Source organism: Furipterus horrens, unplaced genomic scaffold (assembly GCF_987537825.1).
Source record: "Furipterus horrens unplaced genomic scaffold, mFurHor1.1.pri manual_scaffold_1, whole genome shotgun sequence".
Taxonomy (NCBI): Eukaryota; Metazoa; Chordata; class Mammalia; order Chiroptera; family Furipteridae; genus Furipterus; species Furipterus horrens.
The window spans coordinates 187,228,689-187,252,608 of NW_028327171.1; the positions used below are offsets into that span (position 1 = coordinate 187,228,689).

The 23,920-nt window shown below is 40.4% G+C and overlaps 1 protein-coding gene across 1 annotated transcript in view; it reads right to left on the reverse strand.

The window, feature by feature from the left end:
- ANKRD44 (ankyrin repeat domain 44) overlaps positions 1-23,920 on the reverse strand; it is a 304,111-nt gene that overhangs the window by 28,738 nt on the left and 251,453 nt on the right. The window contains exon 17 of the mRNA XM_090282096.1: positions 8,930-9,001. Coding sequence (XP_090138222.1) covers positions 8,930-9,001 — 72 coding nt within the window. The remainder of the gene's footprint in view (positions 1-8,929; positions 9,002-23,920) is intronic.

Here is a 23,920-nt window from a genome sequence, read left to right on the forward strand (position 1 = left end):
CTAAGAACCATCATCACTATCATTAACAAATGAGGAGAGATTTTAAGGTTCAAGTACTCTTCTAGTTTTCTGGGAACCCCAAGAACTCATCACCACTAGTGTCAGAATTTATGAAGCTCAGTTGCTCACAATCACTGATATCACTTTCTTGCTATCTTCATACTGACCAGACACCCTGCAATTCAGCAGTAAAGTGGGACATTTAAGCGTCCCCAGGAGTTTTGCGTGGGCCCACCGCTTCCTCTTCTAACAGCTGTCGCCACTGCTGACAGGTCAGGTAATACACATCACGGTCTGTGACGCAGTATTCACTTCATAAAATGCACAGACATTCCCCCCCCCCCCACTTTTTTTTGGGGGGGGGGAGTGCGTCTTACAGAGCGAAAAATACGGTAAATGCGGGGACATAAAGCATTAATGCAAGTCAAGATTTTTCAGTGAACAAGTTTCAGCAGTTCAACTTTATAACAATATAAATAAACCTGTTAAGTTTTTCTGGACAATGCCAGCATTTGGATTTTTAAGACAAATAAGTTTCTTATTGATGGCAACTAAATGGTGTTTGTAGCATTTTTATCATACAGTAGATTCCATCCATTCACTATACTTTTCTAACTGAGTTCTCCTACATGTAAGTACATGTTTTTAATGTTGTCTGTCTTCTGTGCTGTTGGTGTACATTTGCTATTAAAATACATTAAACTAGAAAAAAAAAATAAAGGAAAGGTTAAGAATTCAGAGAGAAGGGAATAGGAGGAGCAAGGGAAGTAAAGAAGGAGATAGAGTGAAAAGTCTGTCTCCAGTGTCTTCAGCAGCCAGTCCCCTCTTTTGCCTCCTGCGCTTTTTATTTTTCTATTGCAGCAATTACTCAAGGTGCAATTTATTTGAAAAAAGGTTTAGCACAGAAAAGACTAATTTCCTTAATATACAAAGAGCTCTTAAAAGCCATTTTAAAAACTAGAAAAATGTGCAAAGGGCATAAAAAGGCAGCACACAGAAAAAAATATATAAAAGGTCAATGAACATATAAAATAATATGTATAGTGTTATAGAACTATTTTTTTAAACTACAGATTGGCAATGAATAAGTTCAGTCATGTCCAGTTTTAGTTAAGAACATTGAAAAAAGCAATCTTACACTCTGTTGGTGGGACTGTAGATTGGTGTGACATTTGCAGAGAGCAATTTGACAAAATCTACTTTAAAAAAACTAAGTTGCAAACAGTACATAAAGTATGATCTCATTTATACAAAACACAGATATATACATACATATATATATATATGTATGTATACTTCTATATTAATAGCAAATTTTAGAAGATTAGAAAAGAAACTATTAACCTCTAGAAATGAGAGGTAAAGTAAGAACTTTTTTCACCTCATCTTTTAAAAAATATTTAAATTTTTTCTTCTGAGTATATGTTAACAAGAATAACAGAGATTAGAGGAATTAAAAGTACTGATAGTTATTTTTAAATGTTCTCATTACATTGTTTTTGTGAATGATTATGGTCATTATGTCATGCATTAAATATATATATTAAGAAACATGAACTCATATACTGATGAATCCAAAATTTACCCCAGTTCCAACTTCCTTTTACTTCTAGGCTCATGCGTTCAACTGCCTGTTAATATTTCCATTTAAATGTCAAACATCTTAAGTCAAACATGTCCCAGACCGTATTCTTAATTTCACTCCTAAAACCTGCTCCACCTGCAGCTTCCCCATCTCAGTAAATGGCAACTTTATTCGTCTAGTTGCTCAGGCTCAAAACTTTGGAATCATCTTTATCTTCCCTCTTAATCCCAGGGCTGTGGTCCTGCACAAGGGCTCGGGGACATTAGGGCAAGTGAGTGCTGAACAGTAGCCTCTCTCTTCCCCTCCACTCCCCTTCACCAACCTTGGCATGCCCTGGTACAGGGATGTGTCTTCTGAGAGGAAAGAACACCTTTTGCTAACCACACAGAGATGTCATCAGGTTCTCAAGCAGTTGGCAGGAAAACATCTACCATACCCCTTTTCTAATTCACACAGGTAGCTGTGTGACTAGTACCAGCACTCAAGGCCACGACCCTACAAGCCATGATCATCTCGATACTTTCTTTAAAATATATCCAGAATCTATCCAATTCTCACTAGAACACTGTCCTCTTTTTCTAGGATGATGGCAAAAACTTCCCTCTCCATCCTTGCCCCTTGCAATCTATTATTGACACTGTCATCAGATGAAATCTTCTAATACCTAAGTGGGACATATCACTCCTTCATGGAAACTGGCCTATGGCTTTTTCCCTTTAAATTTAAAAACTTTCTGTGACCATTCAGGCCCTTAGAATTTGGCTTCCCTCTACCCTGATCATCAGCACATCCCCTCACCGACCCTGTTCTAGCCACACTATCCCCCACTATGTTAAATACATGTGTTCTCTCCTCTGGGCCATTGCATCTGTACTTTGTTTACTCTGTCTGGAAGGGTCTTCCCCAGAGAGCCACATGGCTTTCCTGATACCTCGCTTCAAATAGCACCTTATCTGGAGGCTTGTCCCCAGAGTAGCCTCTATAAAATAGCCCTCCACCCTCCACCACCTCAACACACTACCAGACACTCCCTACCTCCCCCAGCTCCCCCAGCTGATCCTGGTTTATTTTATCTTTAGAGCACTTTAAATTTTTTTTTTAATATATTATATTAAAAATAAAGGTAGTAAAAAGTTCTCATCACAAGAAAAACATTTGCAACTATGTATAGTGATGGATATTAACAGATTTATTGTGGTGATCATTTTGCAGTATATACAAATACCAAATCTCCATGCACCTGTGCACCTGAAACCAACACAATGCTGTAAGTCAATTATAACTCAATAAAAAGCCAAAAAAAAAATTTAGTGAAAACTCAAAACATATAGCTTCCTAATTATTTTATGAGACTTCACAATTATCTATGCACTTGAGGTTATTTACATCTCTTGTATATGTTTGTGAAAATACCCTGTTCTAGTGTGCCACTCCACACCAGTTCATAGCACTTATTACCATTGCTATCTGTTATATATCTATTAATCTGTTTATTATCTATGCCTGAAGACACTTTCTGTGTGCTGTTCACTGCTATATTCTAGAATCATGCCTGGCACATATAGACACTCAACATTATTTGAAGAATAAATGAATGAATATAATGACTGATTATCATTTACTAGTATTAGTGGTGGTATGAATATGTTCCTAAAATCGCATCGATTTATTGAGGGCACTGTGCTGAGCATTCTAGCTTTAACACCTGATGAAAAAACCAAAACAATGTTAATTGATTCATCCAAGATCACTTAACTAGTAAATGACAAAGTCAGGATTTGAAACCCAGATTCTATGACCACTAAGATCTATGCTTTTAGGCAATGTGTTATAATTTTTCTCAGTAATTCCATTGAATTGACTTTCAAACAAAATACTTTGGTCTCTACATGTAATGGCACAGAGAGTGGATTAACAAGTATCGAATCAGAAACCCAAAACTCCTTTCTAGAAGCCTTAACATGGAGGTAAATGAGCTGTGAAGCAAGAAGGTTTACCCTGGACTACCTTCTAGATTATTGATCTTATACTACACACACTGCCTTTCTTGAGACAGAAACACAAATTCCTATACTACCTTTCTGATCTGTACTTGCTCTGCAAACCATAACTGCATAGGATCGCCAGTCTTAAGTCTAACCTAAATTCTGAAGCGATAGCTTTTATTGAACATTTGCTCTGTGTCAGGCAGTACCAGACATGTTGCACTTTGTTTAATTGTCACAGCAACCCATGGTTTGGATACTACTGTTATCCCCAATTTACCCACGAGGACACAGAAGGGTGGAGACGTTACCCAGGCCCTGCTGCTGACCCCCACCATGGTCACACAGCCTTATTTGGTGGAGCTGGGATTTGAAGGCAGACCACTTGGACCCTGGAGCCTGAGTTACGGCCTTTTCATGAGCTCCTATGGAAAGGGCGCAACAAGACCAGAAGGTGTATTTTTTTTAGCTTTTTGTCATGGACGTTTCCAACTTATACCAAATAGACAGGATAATGTCATGAATTCCCATATGCTCAGTACCTAGACTCAACCATTATCAACGCAGGCCATAAGTGATCTTTAAGGCAACTCCACAGCACCTATTCTGTAAAGGGCTGTGACAGCAGGAGCATCTACATCAGGGTGGAAATCAGTCTATTTCACCTGGGCTCGAGTGTGTGGCTTATCTGAAAACTGACTTTGCATAACACTTCCTCTCATTTTAAACTGTAATGGTGGCAGCTGATTCAGCGTGTGCAGAAATCCTGACTTCGCACCAAAGGGAAATGACTCCACACAGACAACAGCAGGTTCTACAGGCTATCTGCAAATGGCAGCTCCTTCAGTGACAGTCACTATTATGACAAAAATAGTAAACACTTTAATTTCTGTCCATGGGACAGCCTAGGAAAATAGAATCGGCAACTTATAAATTGCATGCACACCTACAAAGCATGATAGCTAACATATTTAGATTTAATAAAGAGAAGACTCACAGTGGGAAGAGAAACATGCTCTGGGAAGGTGGCCGGTGTGGAGGCATCAGCACAACTCAGCACAGAAGGCACACCCCAGGGCCCCGAGGTTAGGTGCTGACAGAAGCACGTACCTCCTCTAAAGGACACTGGCAGTTGCTCCTTTCAACCTCCCAACAAAAAAACCCACCCATGAGCATGTGTTCAAGTTAGAGAGGCTTCATAGCAAAATATCAAAACTAAACGGAGTGAACCCTGCTGGTAATTAGAAAAGTTTCAGAATTCCAATCCATACTTTCTTCTATACCAGGTTCTCGAAAATCCTCTTAAATATAGAATGGTTGAAAGTCCAGATGTACCTACTGAATCCTTCTTGTGTCTTCCTTTAGTCTAGTCCAGTGATTTCCCACAGGTGTGCCACAAAAAATTTTAAAACATGCAATACCTGACTATTTAGTCAGGGGCATTGACCTCTTTTCCCTTAGATTGTCAAATAAAAAAATGACAGCAGCCAACACAACAATAGCCATCTGATGTGAGTGAATCAAAATTATACCTATTTTTTGTCAGACTGTCAAAAAGTGTATTTGGGGATGTGCTGCAAAATCTTAGTAACTAATTTATGTGTGCCATGAGATAAAAAAAGGTTGAAAATTGCTGATCTGGTTTGAAGCTCTTGAATTTTAGTATATATATGCATGACAATACAGAATTAAAGACACACGATTATGTACTATACTTCAAGGGCAATAGAAGGGGAATAATAAAGGTAATTTTGGTTATACAAGAACTTTCATTTACCTTTACACTTCATAGCTTAACCCTATTAAAAAAAACTACCATATAATATGGAATCCTATTTTATGGTTAAGTGCAATGTTCTGTCTTTAGGCAGTTATATGGCTTTTGGAGTATATTTTAAAAGTATACGATAAAGCTTTACATTTCCTGAAAGAGACTTGTAGCCCGGAAAGGAGACCTTCTCATGTCAGCGGTACATGATGAAAATTGTTCTGTTTTTCTTTCTATTCCCAACTTAAACCAGGTGTTTAGTAGGTAACCCCACAAATAATTTCTGAAATAACTAAAGGAGGGAGCAACACACACAGAGAAAACAAATAACCTGGTTCAAAAAGCATGTCATATTTTGGTTTCCAATAGACAACCCAGTTTAAGCCTTTGCTGGAGGGAGTAAACATAAAAATTTTTTTTTACAAAATACCTTAAGTCTCATTAGGTAACAAATATTTTTTAAAACGTGATTAATTTCTTTGAACTTTTTAGAGTGGAACTGAGGCAATGAGGAGAAAGAATCTGGGATCTCAACAGAATGCATGAAACAATGGTCCATCTGGAAATCTCGACAGCTGGAGCCCTTCATTTGCATAGCCCTGTTTCTTAATTTAATTTTTTCAAGTGGTTGAAAATGCTTATTAAATTCACTGGGCTGATAACCCTGGAGACTTGAATTATTCAGCCAGGAAATGGTAACTCGAGGCAGGTCAGGTATCTGCGGCAGTCAAGTTTGAGGGCATCTGGTTCCATTTCATTGCTAGAATGCTTCCACCTAAGAAATAATGTGCCCTGGGTTTTTATCAAGTTAATTGCTTCTGAGGCCCCTGGAGAGGGTGATGGGCATACTTGTGGAGTTCTTGAAGCAAATAATTTTTTTTTAAAGGGTTAGCATTTAGAGGGCAAGAATAAAACAGTTTTAGAATTAACCCACTGCAGTCACCCTGATCAAAGTCATCGTCACCATTGTTTGCCTGGTTATATTCCTTCTGCTTTTGCTCTTCAACAATTTAAGTTCGATGAACTTTTAAAACAAAAGTCATATCATATCATCTGTCTTCTCAAACTTCTTCAAATGGTTTTCTATTTGCTCAGAGCAAAAGCACAAAGCCCCTGCACGAATGCCAGGCCCTGTCCCCGCCCACACTGCCTCCCTGCTCTCCCCCGCCACCATGTTCTCCTTGCTCTTCTGCTGACATGCCAGGCATGCTCTTACCTTTGCCCTTCTGCCTAGAACACTCTTCTGTCAGATATCAACACAAGTAGCTCTGAGGTGCGAATGTGAGGTTCTATGCTCTGTCAAATAGCACCCTGCTGCCGCCCCAATGCTCTCCATCTTACTGATCCCATTTGTAGCACATGCAGCACTCGTCACCAACTGTCACGGTGTGTATTGACTTTCCTATTGTCTCTCCTAGACTGGAAACTCTTCCAGGGCAGAGGCTGGGTTTTGTTTATTGCAACATCTCCAGCTCCTGGAAGAGTGCTCAGTGCACACACAGTCAGCATATGTCCAATGAAAGAATGGTATTCATGTTAATAATAGTGAGGATGAAGCTAGCTGATTTCACAGACATGCCAGGCACTGTTCTGCTTTACGTGTGTTAACTCATGTCATTCCCCCAGGGCCTTATGAGAGAGGTACTGCTATTCTCCCCATATTGTAGGTGAAGAAACTGAGACACGAGAGGTTAGGCACTTAGCCAAGATCATGTAAGAAGCAATTAAATAACAAATTGGAAAGGATTTGGAGAGCCTTAACTAACTCAGTCCTTTTAACTTACAGGTGGGGAAACCATGTCCAGGCAAGTTGCTAGTGAGAAGACCGATGGCCGGGGCCTCCTGTCTATATGCGCTTTGCAGGCCCCAGCGTGCTGCTGAACTACCAAAGCCCAGCTCTTCCATGGTAATCTGCCACCCTGTCTTTATATGACTGGAAACCCACAGAGTTTAGCAGAGCACCCAGCATACAATAGGCACTAAACAATTTTTTTTTTTTTTAAAGAATGAGAAATGATAGAATTTTTGGAAGCTAAGGAAGTCTCTTCTCAGATTAGTAGCAGGCTTGGTGATGCAATCAACCCCACTAAGAAAGGGCATCAGGGACCTGTCTGGGATAACCTTTCAACTATGCTTCTCTGGGGGCAGCTAGTGTTGTCTGTGAACCCTCAGCCTTGGGGTAGCTTCCCCAGGCACAGTGGATGGCTGGGCAGAGATTTCAGGGAGCAACCAATACTAAAAAGCAACTGGTATGATTTTTTTTTTACATATAAGTATCCTGCCATCCATTCACATTTTCCATTCCAATTCCATCTCCAGGAACAAAGATTCACGCACAGTTTAACCTGACTTCACTGGACTCAAAGTGTGTGTCAGTGGGAATGTAGTGGATGTGTTGGTGGGGGTGACAGAGAGTGGTGCGTGGGATGTCAACACATGTGCTGGTGCATACGTGGGGAGACAGCAGTGGAGGGAGGGGTTCTGTGCAGCGTAGGGTGACCCATCCACCCGAACCCTTGTGGGGTGGCCTCATCACCCCTCACTGTGCCTGAAAGCTTATGTATGCTCCTAAGTAAAATGTTCCTCTGTGCTCTCCAAAGTGCCCACCTCAACTCCTCATCAGAATGACATTGCATAAGTGCTCATGTATGCAGGGTAATATTAAGGGACACATCATAACAGTTAAACACAGAGACCCAGCCCCTTTCCGCTCTTCCCGGTGTCCTGTCTCTGGGTGCACCCGGACATCTTTGTGGCCATGGACTGAGGGCCTTCAGTTCAGCAGCACCTGGGGAAAGGCAGTGGCTGATGCTGGGTGTGGCCACCCATCAGAGAGGTTCCTGCAAACAGCTACTGATAGGCAACTGTTAGCTGGGCACTATCTGAGGCTGATAGTGGGTGAGTTGGCCCCACTTAGCCACCCCCTTGGAGAGTCTGGGGACTGATCATCACTGAGCATTTCTCTTCAGTTACTGGGATGTGGAGGGGAAGGTTTCCTGGTGACTGAATAACCCTTCTTCCCCTCATTCCCCAGCCTGAGACTGCCTCTGATGTCAAGGCCATGCAGAAACAGCAGAGGTGCAATTACAAGTGTGCAATCTTGCTTTCACAAGCTTGTGCTTCAATGTCTCACAAGTTCTTAACTTTAGTATTAAAAAATGTGCTATTTAATTACCTGTAGCTTGAATATTTGTGTATTGTCTATAATCAAATCTCTTAAATGGAGTTTTTGAATTTCCTCATTTTATTAACTACTAGATAATAATTTTAAAGACTTAAAATTCATAACCTTCATTTGTTAAGTACATTGAGGTAAAGGCTCTATGCACATTATCTCTTTTCCTTCATTTTACAGATGGGGGTCAGACAGGGTAGGTCATGTGTCTAAGCTCATCTGAGGTCACCAGTGGGTGTAGCTGGGATCGGAACTTGAAGCAATCTTTCTCTTCAGAGACTGAGCCTTTACCCATGTCCTGTTTTCATTGTTAGTTTTTTCTGCATTACTCTGCTTTCCTTTTAAGAGCAGCCTACTTTTAGAAACGCTTAAGTTCTTTTTGTAACAAGCAAGGTTGCCCACAACATCTCACTTACGGCTAAGTGGAGCGGACTCTTCGTAGCACCAGAATCTGAGTCTTCAAACCCACTGTTGGTTCTTTCCAAAAGCTGTAGAGATGAAAAGAAGACAACAGTATGTAAGTGCAATTTTCAAAAGGAATCCTACTTTATGGATAGTAGTGTTAGCGTAAATGAAAAAGGAGGTGTCAGAAACTTAAGAAGTTTTGCAACTTATCAACACTATAAGAAACTTGATAAAGCATATCAAAACATGATAACTGAATATTTCAGCTTCTGGAACATCTCAGCATTTGCTATTCAGGAAAAAAAAAAAAAGGCTTTCATACTTCAAAAGATGCTCAGCCTCACCAATCCAGAAAAATAATTCATGTTAAGTCCATTTTCACCTGCCAGATGGTAATAATGAAAAAATTAAAATGCCTAGTTTATTCCGTTATCAAACACACACATACTGGAGATAGTGTTGTAAAAGCTATATGAAGCTCCTGTTCTCATGGAACATACATTGTAGAGAAGGAAAGCAAACAGATAAATACACAAATAAAAATGATCTGGTATTGATATATGCTATAATGAAAATAAAAATGTTGTGAGATAGGAGTGACTAGAAAGCTACTTTATAACTAAAGGTCAGGGAAGGCCTTTCTAAGGAGGACACAGTAAAAGTGAGACCTGAATAAAAAGAATTACACCAAATAAAGGTATGGCAGGACAGTATTTTGGGAGGAGGGGGTAGTCAGTATAAACGCATCAAGTGGGGACGAACATGGTGAGTGCAAGGAACAGAAAGGGTACTGTGACCAGGGCATGGGGTTGGCAGGGTACCAGGAGAAAGACATTCTCAGGGAGTCTTGGTGGAAAAACAAATTGTTAAGACATTTCTGGACAATCTGTGCATACCTTTGGCCCAAGAATTCATTTCCAATTAATGATTACACAGTGCACACTGATGCATATATAAATTTATTCATTCAACAACTATTTGATAAATGATCGCCAATGTGCCCAGACACTGTCCCATGCACTGAGGATTCAATAATTAAATATAAAAATCCATTTTTCTCATGGGGGTCAGCAGACAATAAAAGAAGGAAGATTTTTAATTAATTAGAAAGTAGTAGGTGCTATGGAAAAAATGAAACAGAGAATGGGAGTGTGGAGGGCTGGAGGGGAGGTCAGTCTGCAACTTTAAACTGGGTAACCAGAGACGGTCTTACTGATGGCCCAGCAAAGTCTTGAGGATGATGGGAGAGCCTGGTGGATATCAGGGAGAAGGGCATTCCAAGCAGAGGGGCCAGCTGTTGCCAAGTCCCTTAGGGACGGGTATGCTTACGAACACCAAGGAGGCTGAAGCGAAGTGAGCAAGAACGAGAATGACAGGAAAGAAAGTCAGAGAGAAGGCGGCAGTGTCATAAAGTCTTCTGGGTTGTAAGAATGTTGACTTTAATCTTAAGTAAGATGGAATTTTTAAAAAAGATTTTATTCATTTATTTTTAGAGAGAGAAGGGAGGGAGAACAAGAGGGAGAGAAACATCGATGTGAGAGAGAAAAAGATTGGTTGTCTCTCATACACACCCTGACCAGGGTACTAAATCCGAAACCCCGGCACGTGCCCCGACCAGAAGTCAAACCTGCGAGGGATGATGCCCAACCAACCGAGCCAACCGGTCAGGGCTATCTTGAGTGAGTGGAATCTCACTGCAGTGTTTTGAGCACAGATGTGACATGTTCTAACTTTTAGGGAGGGCACAGAGGCCACTGATGAGCTGGGACAATTGCCTAAGAGAGAAATAACAATGTCTTGGGCCAGTGAGGGACAATAAGGGTGGAAAGCAGCAGCTGAATTGTGGGTATTTTGGAGATAATATCAGCAGAATTTGCTGATGGATAGAATGTGAATGTAGGAGAAATAAAGAACTCAGTAAATGGAAGGCTAGGGGTGCCATGAACCGAGACGGAGAAGACTGTGGGTGGAATACATGCAGCAGGGAGGAGCAGAAGTTCAGTTTGGGAAATACATTTGAGATGTTTTTAAAGCATCCCAAGATCCATGTACATGGGTGTGGAATTCAGGGTACTGAAAGCTATAAAATGGGATGAGATGAGCAAGGGAGTAAGAAACCAGAAGAAAGACCGAATCCAGGGGCCCCCAACACTAAGGGCTGCAGAGGTTGAGGGGGAGCCAGCAGATGAATAGAAGGAACACTGGGAGAGCATGAGGTTCCGGAGACCAAGAGAAAAAGGAGTTTCGCTGAGAGAATGAGTAGCCATGTCACGAGTCCTGGTAGGTCAAGTAAACTGATGCCTGGAAATTGACCACTTGGTTTAAGAACATGGAGGCTATTAGCAACCCTGCTAAGAGCAATTTATCAAAACACTGTTTATATGAAAAAATAGAAAAAAAAAGTAAACAGCAATGGGGATGGATTAAGTAAACTGCAGTGCTATATATCACCTCTTAGGATAAATTTTCCCTTTGTATGTTGTATTTAAGTTCTTTGCATGGTGATGCATCCTAAAGGGCTAAAAATCCAACACCTGCAGCCTCGATGAGTGGTGATCCACTCCAGCCTTCTGACTGGTGGGCTCGGGCGGCCCTGTCCTGCAGAAGCTGGGCAGCTAAAAACTACAATTCCCAAGACTCCCTTGAACTAGGGTTCCAAATGTGATTTAGGTTCTTCCAATTGGATCCACTCACCTGAAATTTTAAAGACATCGGTGAGCAGGGGAAATCTGTGATTTCCAATGGCAATAGTCATGGGGACTTCTGTTTGTTTGCCTTGTAGCTTCCTGTGCACAGGTTACTAGTTTAGTGAGAGCAGAGAAGCAGGCACAGGGATCCAGGGCATCCACTCTTTGCCAGGGTGGATCAAGCAGGTGCTGTGTGGCTGTAGAGCCTGCCCCGATATGTCAGCTAGGGTGATGTATCCACAGAGCAGCCATTCGGTGGCTGCCTTCCAATTCCGTCTCCTGATCACAGGGACGGGCAGCTGCCCCCGCAGTCCAAGTTCATCAGTTCCGACTTATTTTTGGAAGAACAGCCTAGAGTCCCCTCTTCTAGACACTGCAACAATCTTGTAAACACTGATTTTAAAAAATCAAATCTTTTTCTGCTTAAAGCAGCTAGCATGGTTTCTGTTTCCTTCAAACAAATCCTGACTGATTCAAAGAGTAAGTTTTCTTCACGGGGGTGGTGAAGGGGAAGTTAGACCACCTGACACATTGGAAGCAAAACTTCCTAAAATCCGCTTTACCTATTTTTCTCCCTGAAAATCTGCCAATTTGTAAAGGGAAAAAAAAAAAAAAACCATTTTAAAGCCATATCCATGGAATGATATCATTTTCAAAAATTTTTTAAATTGCATTGACATGACTATATATACAGAAAAAAAAGCCTAGAAAGACATTCCCTAAAATGCTTCACACAATAACCTGAAAGTGGGCTTATAGAGAATTTTTATTTTCAATGTTATCTTTCATGATTTATTTTTGCAGTGACTATGTAGTTTTCATAATCAGAAAAACACTAAAGCTATTTCTGTTTAGAAAGATGCTATTAACCTTCCTTTTCATTTAATAAATGATGTCCACAGACCCCCAGTTCAGCCCAGGACTCTTTTCTAATTATTGCATGTGGAACAAAATGTTTGGATTCTTTGGTAGATCAAATAACAGTGTAGAACTTACCATCTAAAGCACACAATTTTAAATTTGCAAATAATACAATACAAATGATTATATTAAAGTATGAGACATTTTATGTTTGTATTTATTAGTGAGAGTAGAATATGGAACTTAAACCATCCAGGGTATGTTGGAATAATGAGAATAAATTTAATTTTAACTTCAAAGCAATAACTTTAAACCCGATCTGCCTTATATAGTTGAAATGAAGGTAGCTTTGAAAGGCTAAAAAACAGCTGTTCTTTGCTTTGTTTTGCAACATTATCACCTGCAAGACTTCCTAGAATTGACAGTGTGTACCAACTCCAAATCCGGTCCTAGAATGAACTTCTAATCAAAGGAACACAGAATCATTTCCACCATTATCACAAACATGATGAACAGAGGCAAGAAGACAATATACTGTTTAGAGCCACAAATTAGGCATGTTCTCAAAAGACTTGTTATGGAATATGATTTTCCACACATGTACTTTGTTTGTACAAATAGCCTGTGATTTCAGTTACTCACCAAATATTTGTTGAGAATCCCCAGGCAGGACTCTGGGGTAGGGAACAGGATTCAACTGGGTAGCCAACATACATGGTCGCTGACCCCAGAGAAGAGCTTAGAGGCTAGTGGGGAAGGCACAGAAGTTAATAGGTGATGAAAACAGTGAGGCAGGAGCTAGGATGCAAGCTGATGTGGGAACACAAAGATACCTGGCACAACGTTGTGGGTCAGAGAGGAACGACTCCTCTGTAAAGGAAGATCAAGCCTGTGACCTGGACAGTAAGAGTCAACCAGACAAGGAGACAAGGGACAGTCCAGGCCAAAGGAAAAGAGTGTGAGAGAAGTGAGTACAACAAATGAGAAATACTTGAACTTCAGTAAGACGAGAGTAGCATACAGTGGTGAAGAAAGAATGAGGAGCAATTAGGCTGGAAATGTAAGCGGAAGATAGATTAGGTGTAGGGTGATCGTACCATTATTGGGCAACCCAGGAGGTTTTTGAGAATGATAGTTGTGCCGGGACAGCAGTTGTAGACCAGGACATTAAGTCAGGATAATCAGTCAGAGTCACTGAAGTGCCTTAGTAGAGAACAGGGACGATCATGATCAGATTCTTGGGATTTATAAAATCACTCTGGTTGCAGTGTGGAAAATGAACCACAGTGGTGCTGTTACAGAGTGGGGCCCCCAAACTCCCCAGAGCCTGCAGTTTGGGGTGGGGGAAGGAGACAGGTTTCAAGATGCCTTTGCATATCTGTGGCTGGTAGCTAGTGTCTCAGGTATGCAAACGCTTTGGTTCTTCCAAGGTCCCAAGGAGATGGGAGGGGTTTTGACCATAGAATGATGAGAAAAAAGCCTATCACAGCCTGCGCAAGGTTCTGTGAATGGTCAGAACCAGTTACCACGCCCACTGCGTCACAGGCCATGGTCGGGGATTTAAAAATAAGGTGGCAGCCATCGGCAAGGAGACAACCATGTGGTTTTGAAAGGGAAAGGGAGGCCATGAGGTGTAGGCTAGTAAGAAAGCTGCCCTGCTGCTGCTGCTTTAATTGTGCCAACTTCAGTGGACTCCAAAGCCTGGATTTTAGGACTCTTGGAACTTGGGACAGGCACTTGGACTTCACCATGAACATGGCACATGTTTTCCTGGACTATTAGACGGTGGCTGATGACACTGTAGCCCAGATCCTGAACAAGAGAGCTGACAGATAGCCTTTTGAGGAGCAAGGGAAGTGCTGGGTCCCGTGGGAGAACAGGGCTCTGAGCTGAAGTACTCACTGCCCTCCCCAGGTTGGAATATTATAAATAAAGACCTGTTTTCCTCAACACTAGTCGGGTTTTACACCAAGGCACCAGGTGAAAGAACACCGTTTTTACTTCGTAACAGTGCCGGGGGTTGGGGGGAAGACTGCCACCCTAGAAGCAGAGAAATCAGTAAGGATATCTCAACTGTGGGGTTTCTAAATTGTGAATTATTAAGTTGCTGAGCACTGACAGTGGCCTGAACTGCAGAAGAGGCCATGGAAATGAAAGATAGTTGGTGTATTCAAGAGTTTCATTCACTCCTTCCTTCCTTCCTTCACTCACTCACTCATTCATTCATTCAGCACTTAGTTATTGAACACTGCCAGATGCTGACATTTTCAGATCTAAAATGGTCCCTAACCACGTGAAACTTATAACCTAGAAGGTGTCACGCAATGGACACGTTCACTGGGTGAACTGTGCAGGAAGGGACAAGGGTAGAGTCAAGGATGAAACCCCATTTTCTAGCTTTGTTAACAGGGTGAACGGTGATGCCTTCTTGAAGATAAAAAAGAAAGAGAAGACACAAGACAAGGGGAAAGGAAGGTGTGTTGAGTTTTGTGGACCATTCAAGAGATGTCCGGGGGATAGCTGGATATAATGTTTGAAGCTTAGAAGAGAGATCTGGGCTGGAGAAATGGGTTTGGGAGTCATCGGCAATGCTAATCAATGAAGCCCCCACTGCAGATGAGACTGCCCAGGGAGAATGTGTAAAGAAGAGAAAGGAAAAGGGTATAGGGCATAACCCTCAGCAACCCTAGTATTTAAGGGTTTGGAAAAGAAAGAGAATCTGTGAAAGGGGCTGTGAGAAGGGCACAGAGAAGTAGGTGGGAACCAGGAGAGGAAGATGATGATGCTGTTCGTGGTGGTGGTGCAGGAAGCGTGGGCAGCTATGATTACCATGATATGGAGGTGGTGGTAGAGATAAGTCATGATAACGAAGATTCTCCTGATACTGGCCAAAAGTGATTTAGCATTTACTATGAGCCAAGTGTTCTATTAAGGGCCCTACATGGCTCACCTCAATCTAGCCTCAAGAAATTCATGAGGTGATTTGCTCAAGTTCACACACCCTGTGGAGGACAGATCAGGAACTGAACCCAGGTATAACTCAAACCCTGTTATTTACCCCACACAACAATGCCTCCCTATCACATAATAAGCTGAAATTTTTCCCTGATATTTAAAAAAACAAAACAAAACAAACAAACAAAAAAAGAGCAACAGGGATGAGGGTAGAAAACAAGGAGATTATTTTTGCTTTTGTTTTCAAGTACGTGGGTGTTTTTTATGTCTCTAATTTCAACACTTTTCTTTAATCTTTGAGATTTTCTTCTTGATTTCTTAAGGAGCAATGAGCTCTCATCTTAGTTACATAGCAACTACAGGAGACATTAGTTGGGCTCTAGCTCCTCTGAGTGTTCCTCTTCCTTTAGTGATTGTTAGTTAAGAAGACAATGTGAAAAAAGTGGGGAAAAAATAATTTGCAAGTAATTCAAAACTGACACTTAATTTATTTTAAAAATTATTGATTTTTAGAGAGAGAGAAAGAGAAAAGGAGAGAGAAACATCAACGCGCTGTTTCCTGTATTCATTGGTTGATTCTTGTATGTGCCCTAACCAGAGGTTGAACTGGCAACTTTGACGTATCGGGACAACGCTCTGACTAACTGAGCTACCTGGCCAGGGCCTGACACTTACACTTAGATTTAACTTTTCTTTCTAATCTAAAATTTAGTTCTAAACGTATCCAGTCCAAGGGATGAAGCAGATAGGCAGCACTGCTCAGATACTCTACTTTGTATAAACATCTCAGGAAGGAAAATGGGGGCCAGAGAGAGAGCTCATACTGTGACTCACTGTACAAACTCACAATTCAGCTTCTGGTCTGCAATATTACTGGAAAATAACATTGCTGTCCAGAGATCAACCTTAACCTACCTTGTCAAAATCAGAAATGAAATGGCTCTTTTGAAACTGTGATAGCTAATACATGCCAAGAAGCAGCAGTGTAAAAAGCAATGTGTTGTGCACATAAGGCTTGTAGTTTTAAATAGAAAAATACAACTTTGTATGTATAATCTAAAGCAAACTAACTATAACTTTCTCCCTTTTGAGACTACTTCCAATTAATACACCCTCAGGCTTACATCACCATTTACAAAATCCATGTGTTCACATGCTAGTTTTCACATTGAATCACACTCACAAATCTAACACACACACCCAGCATGTCAGCATAGGCTCCTATTGGCACAATAAAAAATCTGCACTCATTCCAAGGATCAACTTAGTCCTCTGCCTCAACAATCTGTTAAAATGGCTGCTTTAATAAAGCCTTTATCGGGACTCCTTAATCTTATTCCTTGTCATCTCCCAAATCCCAGAATTGCTTCTTTTCTCAGTTGAGCAATCATTTATGAAGCTCATATGTCAACTGCAGCACTGCTTGACCCCACTTGTTCCCTCACAATTTTGCATTTTCTAAGGCATTCTTGGGTGAAAAACCAGAAGGTTTGGGATTAAAGCCATTTCCAACCCCCAGTGACAAGTATAGACAGGCGCCTGAAGTGGCAATTGAAAGAAAGAAGCTAGGATGAGAGCAAGCAGGCTTTTCCACTGTCTTATTTGTGAAACATGAACTCTCTGGTTCAGTGGGGGGGGGGGGGGGGGGCTGCTGCTGAAATGCTTTATAATTCTGGGGGCCTGAGAAAGTGATTGTATTTGAGATTGTAACAATTTATAGGGGCATTTTCTGAATCTGGAAAGTGTTTCTACAGGATTAGTGGGCTCACACAAAGAACATCTCAAGGTCTTTGGATTTAAAAGCAGCAAAAGTAATAGGAGGCCAAGTTTAAGGCTTTCTCTACCAAGTAAATTTGTGACAACAAAATCAAGGGTAGATATAAACTCAATGGTAATCCAACTGGCCGCTGGGTTAAAAAAACAGTCATCTTATCCAAAACTGTGAGGAAACATAAACATTACACTTGAACTAGAAACCCAAGCTTTACAAATAGTATAGATTATGACTGGCTATTTGAAAACATGGCAAGAAAAAAAATTCAGGAATCCCAAGAGTCTTAAAGCTGACCTAAATTAGTTTTTAATGTGCTATTTAAGAAAGCAGAAAGCAAATATGGCTCAGACTGTAATAACAAAAACACGTAGCTGGTGGGTCTTTCTTGTTGCTTATGATTAGACTCTGATTACACAACTAGTTTCCACATGTTAGGAGGGAGAGGAGGATCTAGAAAACCGATCAGAAAATGCCCACGGGGACCATGAAAGGAGGTGCTCTGAGAAAAGGTTTACAATCGGATCTATTTATCTTTTAGCAGTGAGGACTAAGAAGACATTTATAAGGCTTCAAGTCTGTAAAGGCCTGGAAGCAGGCCAAGTCCCCTGGAAAGTTGGCACCTCTGTAAGAAGTTCTATTTCACATTCCACTTGTTTGTGGCTGAGAATGAAATGCTGTTTGGGCAGCCTCAAGGCCGCTCTGGAGTCAACTGTGCTGAGCTCTGGCTCTAGCTCAGTCCAGCAGGGGGTGCTGTGTCCGCAGAAGTTTCAGACCACCCAGCCTCATAATGAATGTTCCATTCAGAGGGTCCCAGGCGCCTGGGATAGAGTTCCGGGGATCCCACAGGTCTTCCAGTCTCGGAATTGCTAAGATGTTCCAGGCCACAGTGGCCCTCAGTGGACCCCAAGCCTTGGGGCCCAGTCCAGTGTAAACTAGCTTCTCCAGGATGGCACATGTGTCCCAGCAGTGACCATCTGTCATTGCTCATGACTGCTCACCTCCCTTCAGGGCTATTAGAAAAAGCCATCTTGCTTGAAATTGTTATTAACAATAATTACCAGAAACTCAGTGGTTTCAAGAAATGCATGAATCTAATCTAATTTCTGTCTCCCCCCACAATTCCATAAGTAAGCAACCATTAACTTTCTAAGCTTGTGTAAATCAAGGTCTATGCAACTTTAAAAGGAGATAACATGAATTAAGGAGGGTGCTACTAGAAGCTTAGGTAGAGTAAGTTGCCGTTTCCTCTTGGGAGCTGATTTTGATTGCTCTGCTTATCTCCTCCCTCCAGTGTGTATTCAGTTCCCGGTAATTTCTTTGCCAATTAAAAGGCAGAAGAGCCTGTAGTATGTGTAAGGATAGCTAACAAAACCTGCTGTGAAGATAAAGCCAAATGCAAGACATAAAATGCATAGTATTCAAAACTATCTTGCAAGAGCCTTAAAAATGTTCATATATCTTGACCCACAAACCTACTTCAGAGACTATCCTGAGAAAGTTTTAAGCCCATAACCATTTAATAGTAAAATAGTGTAAGCAACCTAAGTAGTAGAAGACCGTCTAAGTTATGGTTGATTCAATAATTAAACATTATTTAAATTAAAATGTTTATCAAGAGTTCTTAACATGTAATATTTTATGGAAAAATCAATGTACAAAATTGCATATTTCATATTACCTTATGTGAAAAATAAAATAGGTGAGGAGACTGCAAGGAAATATACCGAAAGGCTAATAATAATTACTTTAGGGTGGCAAGCTTTGGCGTCTGATTTCTTGTTTTCACTTTTCCACGTATTCTAAACTTTCTACAACAAATATAGATTACACTAGTAAAGAATAAGATACATTTCTGTTTAAAAGTGAGAGGGTTGAGCCAGATGATTTCCAAGGTCCCTTTAGCTGTATTCTACACATAGTATCCAACCAAAATGTAAGGGCTTGATGTTTTCATGACCATGACTGGCATACCTTTATTACAGCAATAATACCATTCGGGCCAGTATTCCTGTTGGTTGAGTATATTTCTTCATGGCCATTAACCTATAAATTCCTTAGGGGCAGGGACTAGCTATGCTATGTAGTATGCATTCAATAAATGGTTGTTGAATTTAACTTAAATCTGATAAATGAGTGAGAAAGCATCCATGGAATTAATTACAGAGCGATACCATATTTGCTGACCTGTTTTGACAGTGCAGAACTATCAAAAACATTACTAGTATCTTATATTTTGGATGGATTTTTCCCTTTAGAACAATCTGAAAACATATTCATTGGTACATTTAAAAACCAACCAACCAGTAACATATGACTGATGAACCAATACTATGAAGAAGGTGAGATACTATTAAAAGAATTCCAAACACATTTTCTGGTTGTAAATACCTAAATCAGTCCAATAAAAGCCAGACTATATGTTTCTAAAATAAGAGAATATTATGATCCTTTTCATCTTGCCATAGATATCCCAGATGAGGAAGATTATTAAGATTAACTCAGAAGAAATAAGTCACTATTTTGGGGGTTAGGGCACCATGGTCACTGAAAATACAAGGACTGATCAAGGCTAGAGGCAGCCAAAACTGATTATGCGGGGGACATTGAGCTCGGTTTCATTCTTTTGTGTAGGTGGTGAGCCAGAAGAGGGAAGGGATGTTTATGTCTTGGAGACAGGATGAAAAAGAAAGATGGCTGAAAAGGGTCCCTATGAAAATCTCTGTGGGGACACAGCAGGCTACAGCCATCAGTAAATTCCAGATGCGCAGTGTGTGCTGTGGTTGCTGATACCAACAAAGTATGCTGTGGGGACCTTTAGTAGATCCAGTAGGGATGTGATTATGCGTGCTGCAGGTCCTCTTGGATATGGCAACAATTACTGCAAGAAAACTTCAGTACAACAATAACAAAAAAACTTCAGCTATTTCCTTGATGTTCATAGTAAAGGAATTAGTAGCTTTGGCCACACCTTGTTACCTCTTAAATTTTGCAGAGTAATTTAAGAGTTAAGTTCTCCCTTCTATATCAGCAGTGAGTTCAACATATTGGTGTACTCTGTCAGTGGAAGAGTCACTTGATTCTCTTTTATTCTGTTTTTCTCTTTGGATCCCTGCAATACACGTGTGTGTGTGTGTGAGTGTGTGTGTGTGTGTGTGTGTGTGTGTGTTTGTGTGTGAGAAGGGGCAGGGAGAAGACAAAGGTCTGTGCTAATCAACCATTATATGTTACATGGGTAACATAAGTTTAGGAGAAAGAGCAAGAGGAGTAAATATCAAGAGGTATTTGATATTTATGGGTTCTCTATTGTTATGAAAAATTATCCAAAACTTGTAAATAAGGCAATGAGGATACTTCTGTGTCCTTTTAAAATCATAATAAGAAATTGTTTTAACAGCTCCACCCTAAGATTAACTTTTCAGTACATGTTAATTAAGGTCTCAGTCTCTATGAATTTACATGTTAACTTGTAGATTTGTTTCCAGCAGAGATACACATTATTTCTGTGTGGTAGAAAAAATAAGTCCAGAGGATATAGCTTAGTGCCCTTCAGCATGTTAACCAGTTTGTATCTAACCTGGCAATCTTGCTCGAATATTACATCATTAAAGTGCCTATAGATGCTCTGTCCCTCAAAATCTCCTTGAATAAGGTTTGGCATATTATGAATTCTGTCATTACTTAAAACAATCTTTAACACACATTCTTCCTCTCTTTGTATGACAGTCTTGTTTAAATTTTTTGAGAAGCATATACCTTGACATCACCTATTAGCTCCAAGTAACATAAGCTCTCAAAAGTCTTAATATCCTTTGAAAATGCCTATAACAGCCTCTTCCTCCCGCTGTTATTCCACAGTTGACTGTTCTCATGGGAACACTGAGAGAACTTGAGAAGGTGCCTTGCTCTCCTTTAAAAGGGCCTTGTGCAGATTTAGGGCACAGAGCTATGCTATCCCAAGATTAGAAAATCAGTCCCACTGGATTTCCAATGAACTCTTCTCGGGCTCAGACTGAGGAATCATGGGCTCTCCTCCCTTCATCAAGAATGACGGTAATGGCCAAGAACTTTTCATATGGGTTGAAGGCCTTATGGTCTGCATTTGCTCATCTTTCTCCCAGGAAGCAAGAGGAGCTGCCAGATAACCAAACTTTGCTTCTCTTCTTGCCTCCATTCTGAGAGAGGAGGTTTGCCTTAGAGTGGCAAGTTCATTCAGCACACTTCAGGGGGACTCTCACAGGGCACCAATTCTTCTCCCCTTCGGGCCTCCTTCCCTATTTAGGATTCCTAGCAGAACTGAAGGGAACCTCACCCCACATAGATGTTTAAAGAACTTACATCTCAGATCACTTACAGCTCAAGAGGCAGACCCTTCTCCCTTCCCCCATTTCACCTTAACTTCACAAATAAATCTCACAGCAGAAGAAAATGAAATATACAATAAAGCACACATCATTTATGATTGAAAGAGCACAGTAATTTCATTTAAGCTAAATAAAGATAATTCAAAGAATTGTTTCTCTCAGAGCTCATAAAATTTCATTTCATTAAATCACTTTTTCATTTATGCAAGATGACTGTTATGCCACAGTTATTTTATTGATACAGGCAAATATAAGAAAAATGTTTTGAGATTCTGAAAAGATGAAACAATAAAATAATATGCTATTATGATATTCCAAAGCCTGTTTGTGTGTGTGTATGTGTGTGTGAGTTTAAAAAATGGTTTCTTCTAAGGGTCTTTCCACTGTAAACACACCTAAGCCACACTCAACCCCAATAATTATGCCTCTCCTTAATATAAGGGGTTGCTGGGAGCCAGTTTGCAGGTAGCATTTTGGCAAATCTGGCCCTCCTGGATTCACTTTCTATGAGGTATTAGGCCATCCACCCACTCCAGGCAGACTCCTGTCATCTTTTCCTTTTTACTGTTATTGAACAGAAAATATCAACACCTTCCTTCCTTCCAGAGCAGCCCAGCATTCTTGGAAAAGACGGATTCTGCCCATAGGACTTAATTCCCATTTCTTCCAATTTCATCCTCCCATTCCACAGCTTCCCCCTCCACTTTCACAACCAACCCACCAACAGACAAATAAAACAAAAGGATGAACAGAAACACTTTCCCGCCTCCAGGGCACATATGTAAATGACTTCCAGTCTCGTGGGGGCAGAGACACCCCCACCACAATGCCAGATATCGTCTGCCTTCACAAGCCCAGAGAGCCCACGGATAGCTCATGAATTTTAATTAGTTTGAAAAGTAGGTCCTAAACCATTGCCTTTCCCTTTTAGTTTCACAACCCCAGCAAGTCTATAAGCTGGTCGTGTTCAGTTGACGGCGGGAATGAAGCATCTTCAGCAAAAAGTGTCCATCATTTAAAACACGTGACATTTTGTGAATGTGGGCCACCAGGATGCAAATGGAGCCACTTCACTCTTGGTATTCAGAGGCTCTTCCACCAATTTGGGGGTGTCTATGCCTCCTTTCCCATCTGTTGTTTGTCTTTTTTTCCTCACTGTTAATTAGCTCCTTGAACAGAAGGTGGAGAGGCGGGTATTTAATTTAATAAAGCATATCGCAGAGGTTCTCGGGGTTCTCACAGTGACCAGTCTCCCTGCTTGCTGATAGCTTCCATAAAGGGTCTGAGGAGACAGGTGAAACTCTTGACTGAAATTAAGTTTCGTATTACCCATGTACTTATGCTACTACCTCATTCCTATTAATTAAAAAAAAACAAAACAAAAAACTTAAAATACAGTGTAACTCCATGTTCCTCAGAAGAACAATTGAACAGAAATCTACACTTCAGTAAAGTGTTCCTTGTTGCTCCCAATTATCTATCAGAATGACTTTGCTCTAGTTTTAACAAGGGTTTATTCAAAAAGGGTCACGTTTAAAAATACTTTTAATGCACTCTCTAAAAACTATGGGAAATCTAATTTAAATGCAAGGTGTTCTTTTTTTTTTAAGGTAGGACTTCAAATATGTCAGTGTGCAGCTGAAAAGCAGCTGAAAAAATTCAGTTTCATTTAGGAAATCAGTACTGACACTGTTAGTTTGAAACTGACGGGTCCGAGCTAACTGCATTTGCGGCACAAGAGCGCTGTTGTCAAATTTGGACTTTTTTCCCTTTGGGGATGCACACTATCACTTACTCTCTAATATAGTGTATGGATTAGGTAGAAGCATATTAGAAACTGAAAGCACTAATTTCAAGATAAATTGGATTGCTGAAAGTTAGATAAGAACGATCTGTTTACAAGCTCTAGTGCCAAAAATAAAAGTCATTGTAATACAAGTGTCAGTTTTTTATTTATTTTTTTTAAGTTAAGGGATCAATGATCAAAAGATTAAAATCAAGAAAGCCTGTCTGAACAGAACAAAACCAAAACTTGCAGGATAGTTTCTTTTTTGTTTACTCACTTTAGCCTTTGGAATTTTACTCATTAACTAATAAAAGTGGCAATAAATATAATTGCATAAAAATTTTAGGAGACTTCTCTACATGTTATCCCAGTAGAAAGATGTATTTTTTTTCTCTCTCTCTCTTAAATACCAAATTATTCAGAAAATGCCTGAATGGTTAATAAGCACAGTAAGTACTGAATTGTACACCAACTCCTGCAGCTTCCAATTGTATATTCTAGTTTTAAAATCTGGCTCATAACGAATGCTTTCCTTAGGAGGGTGCTTTGCATTTATTTGATGATCAATTTTTAACTAT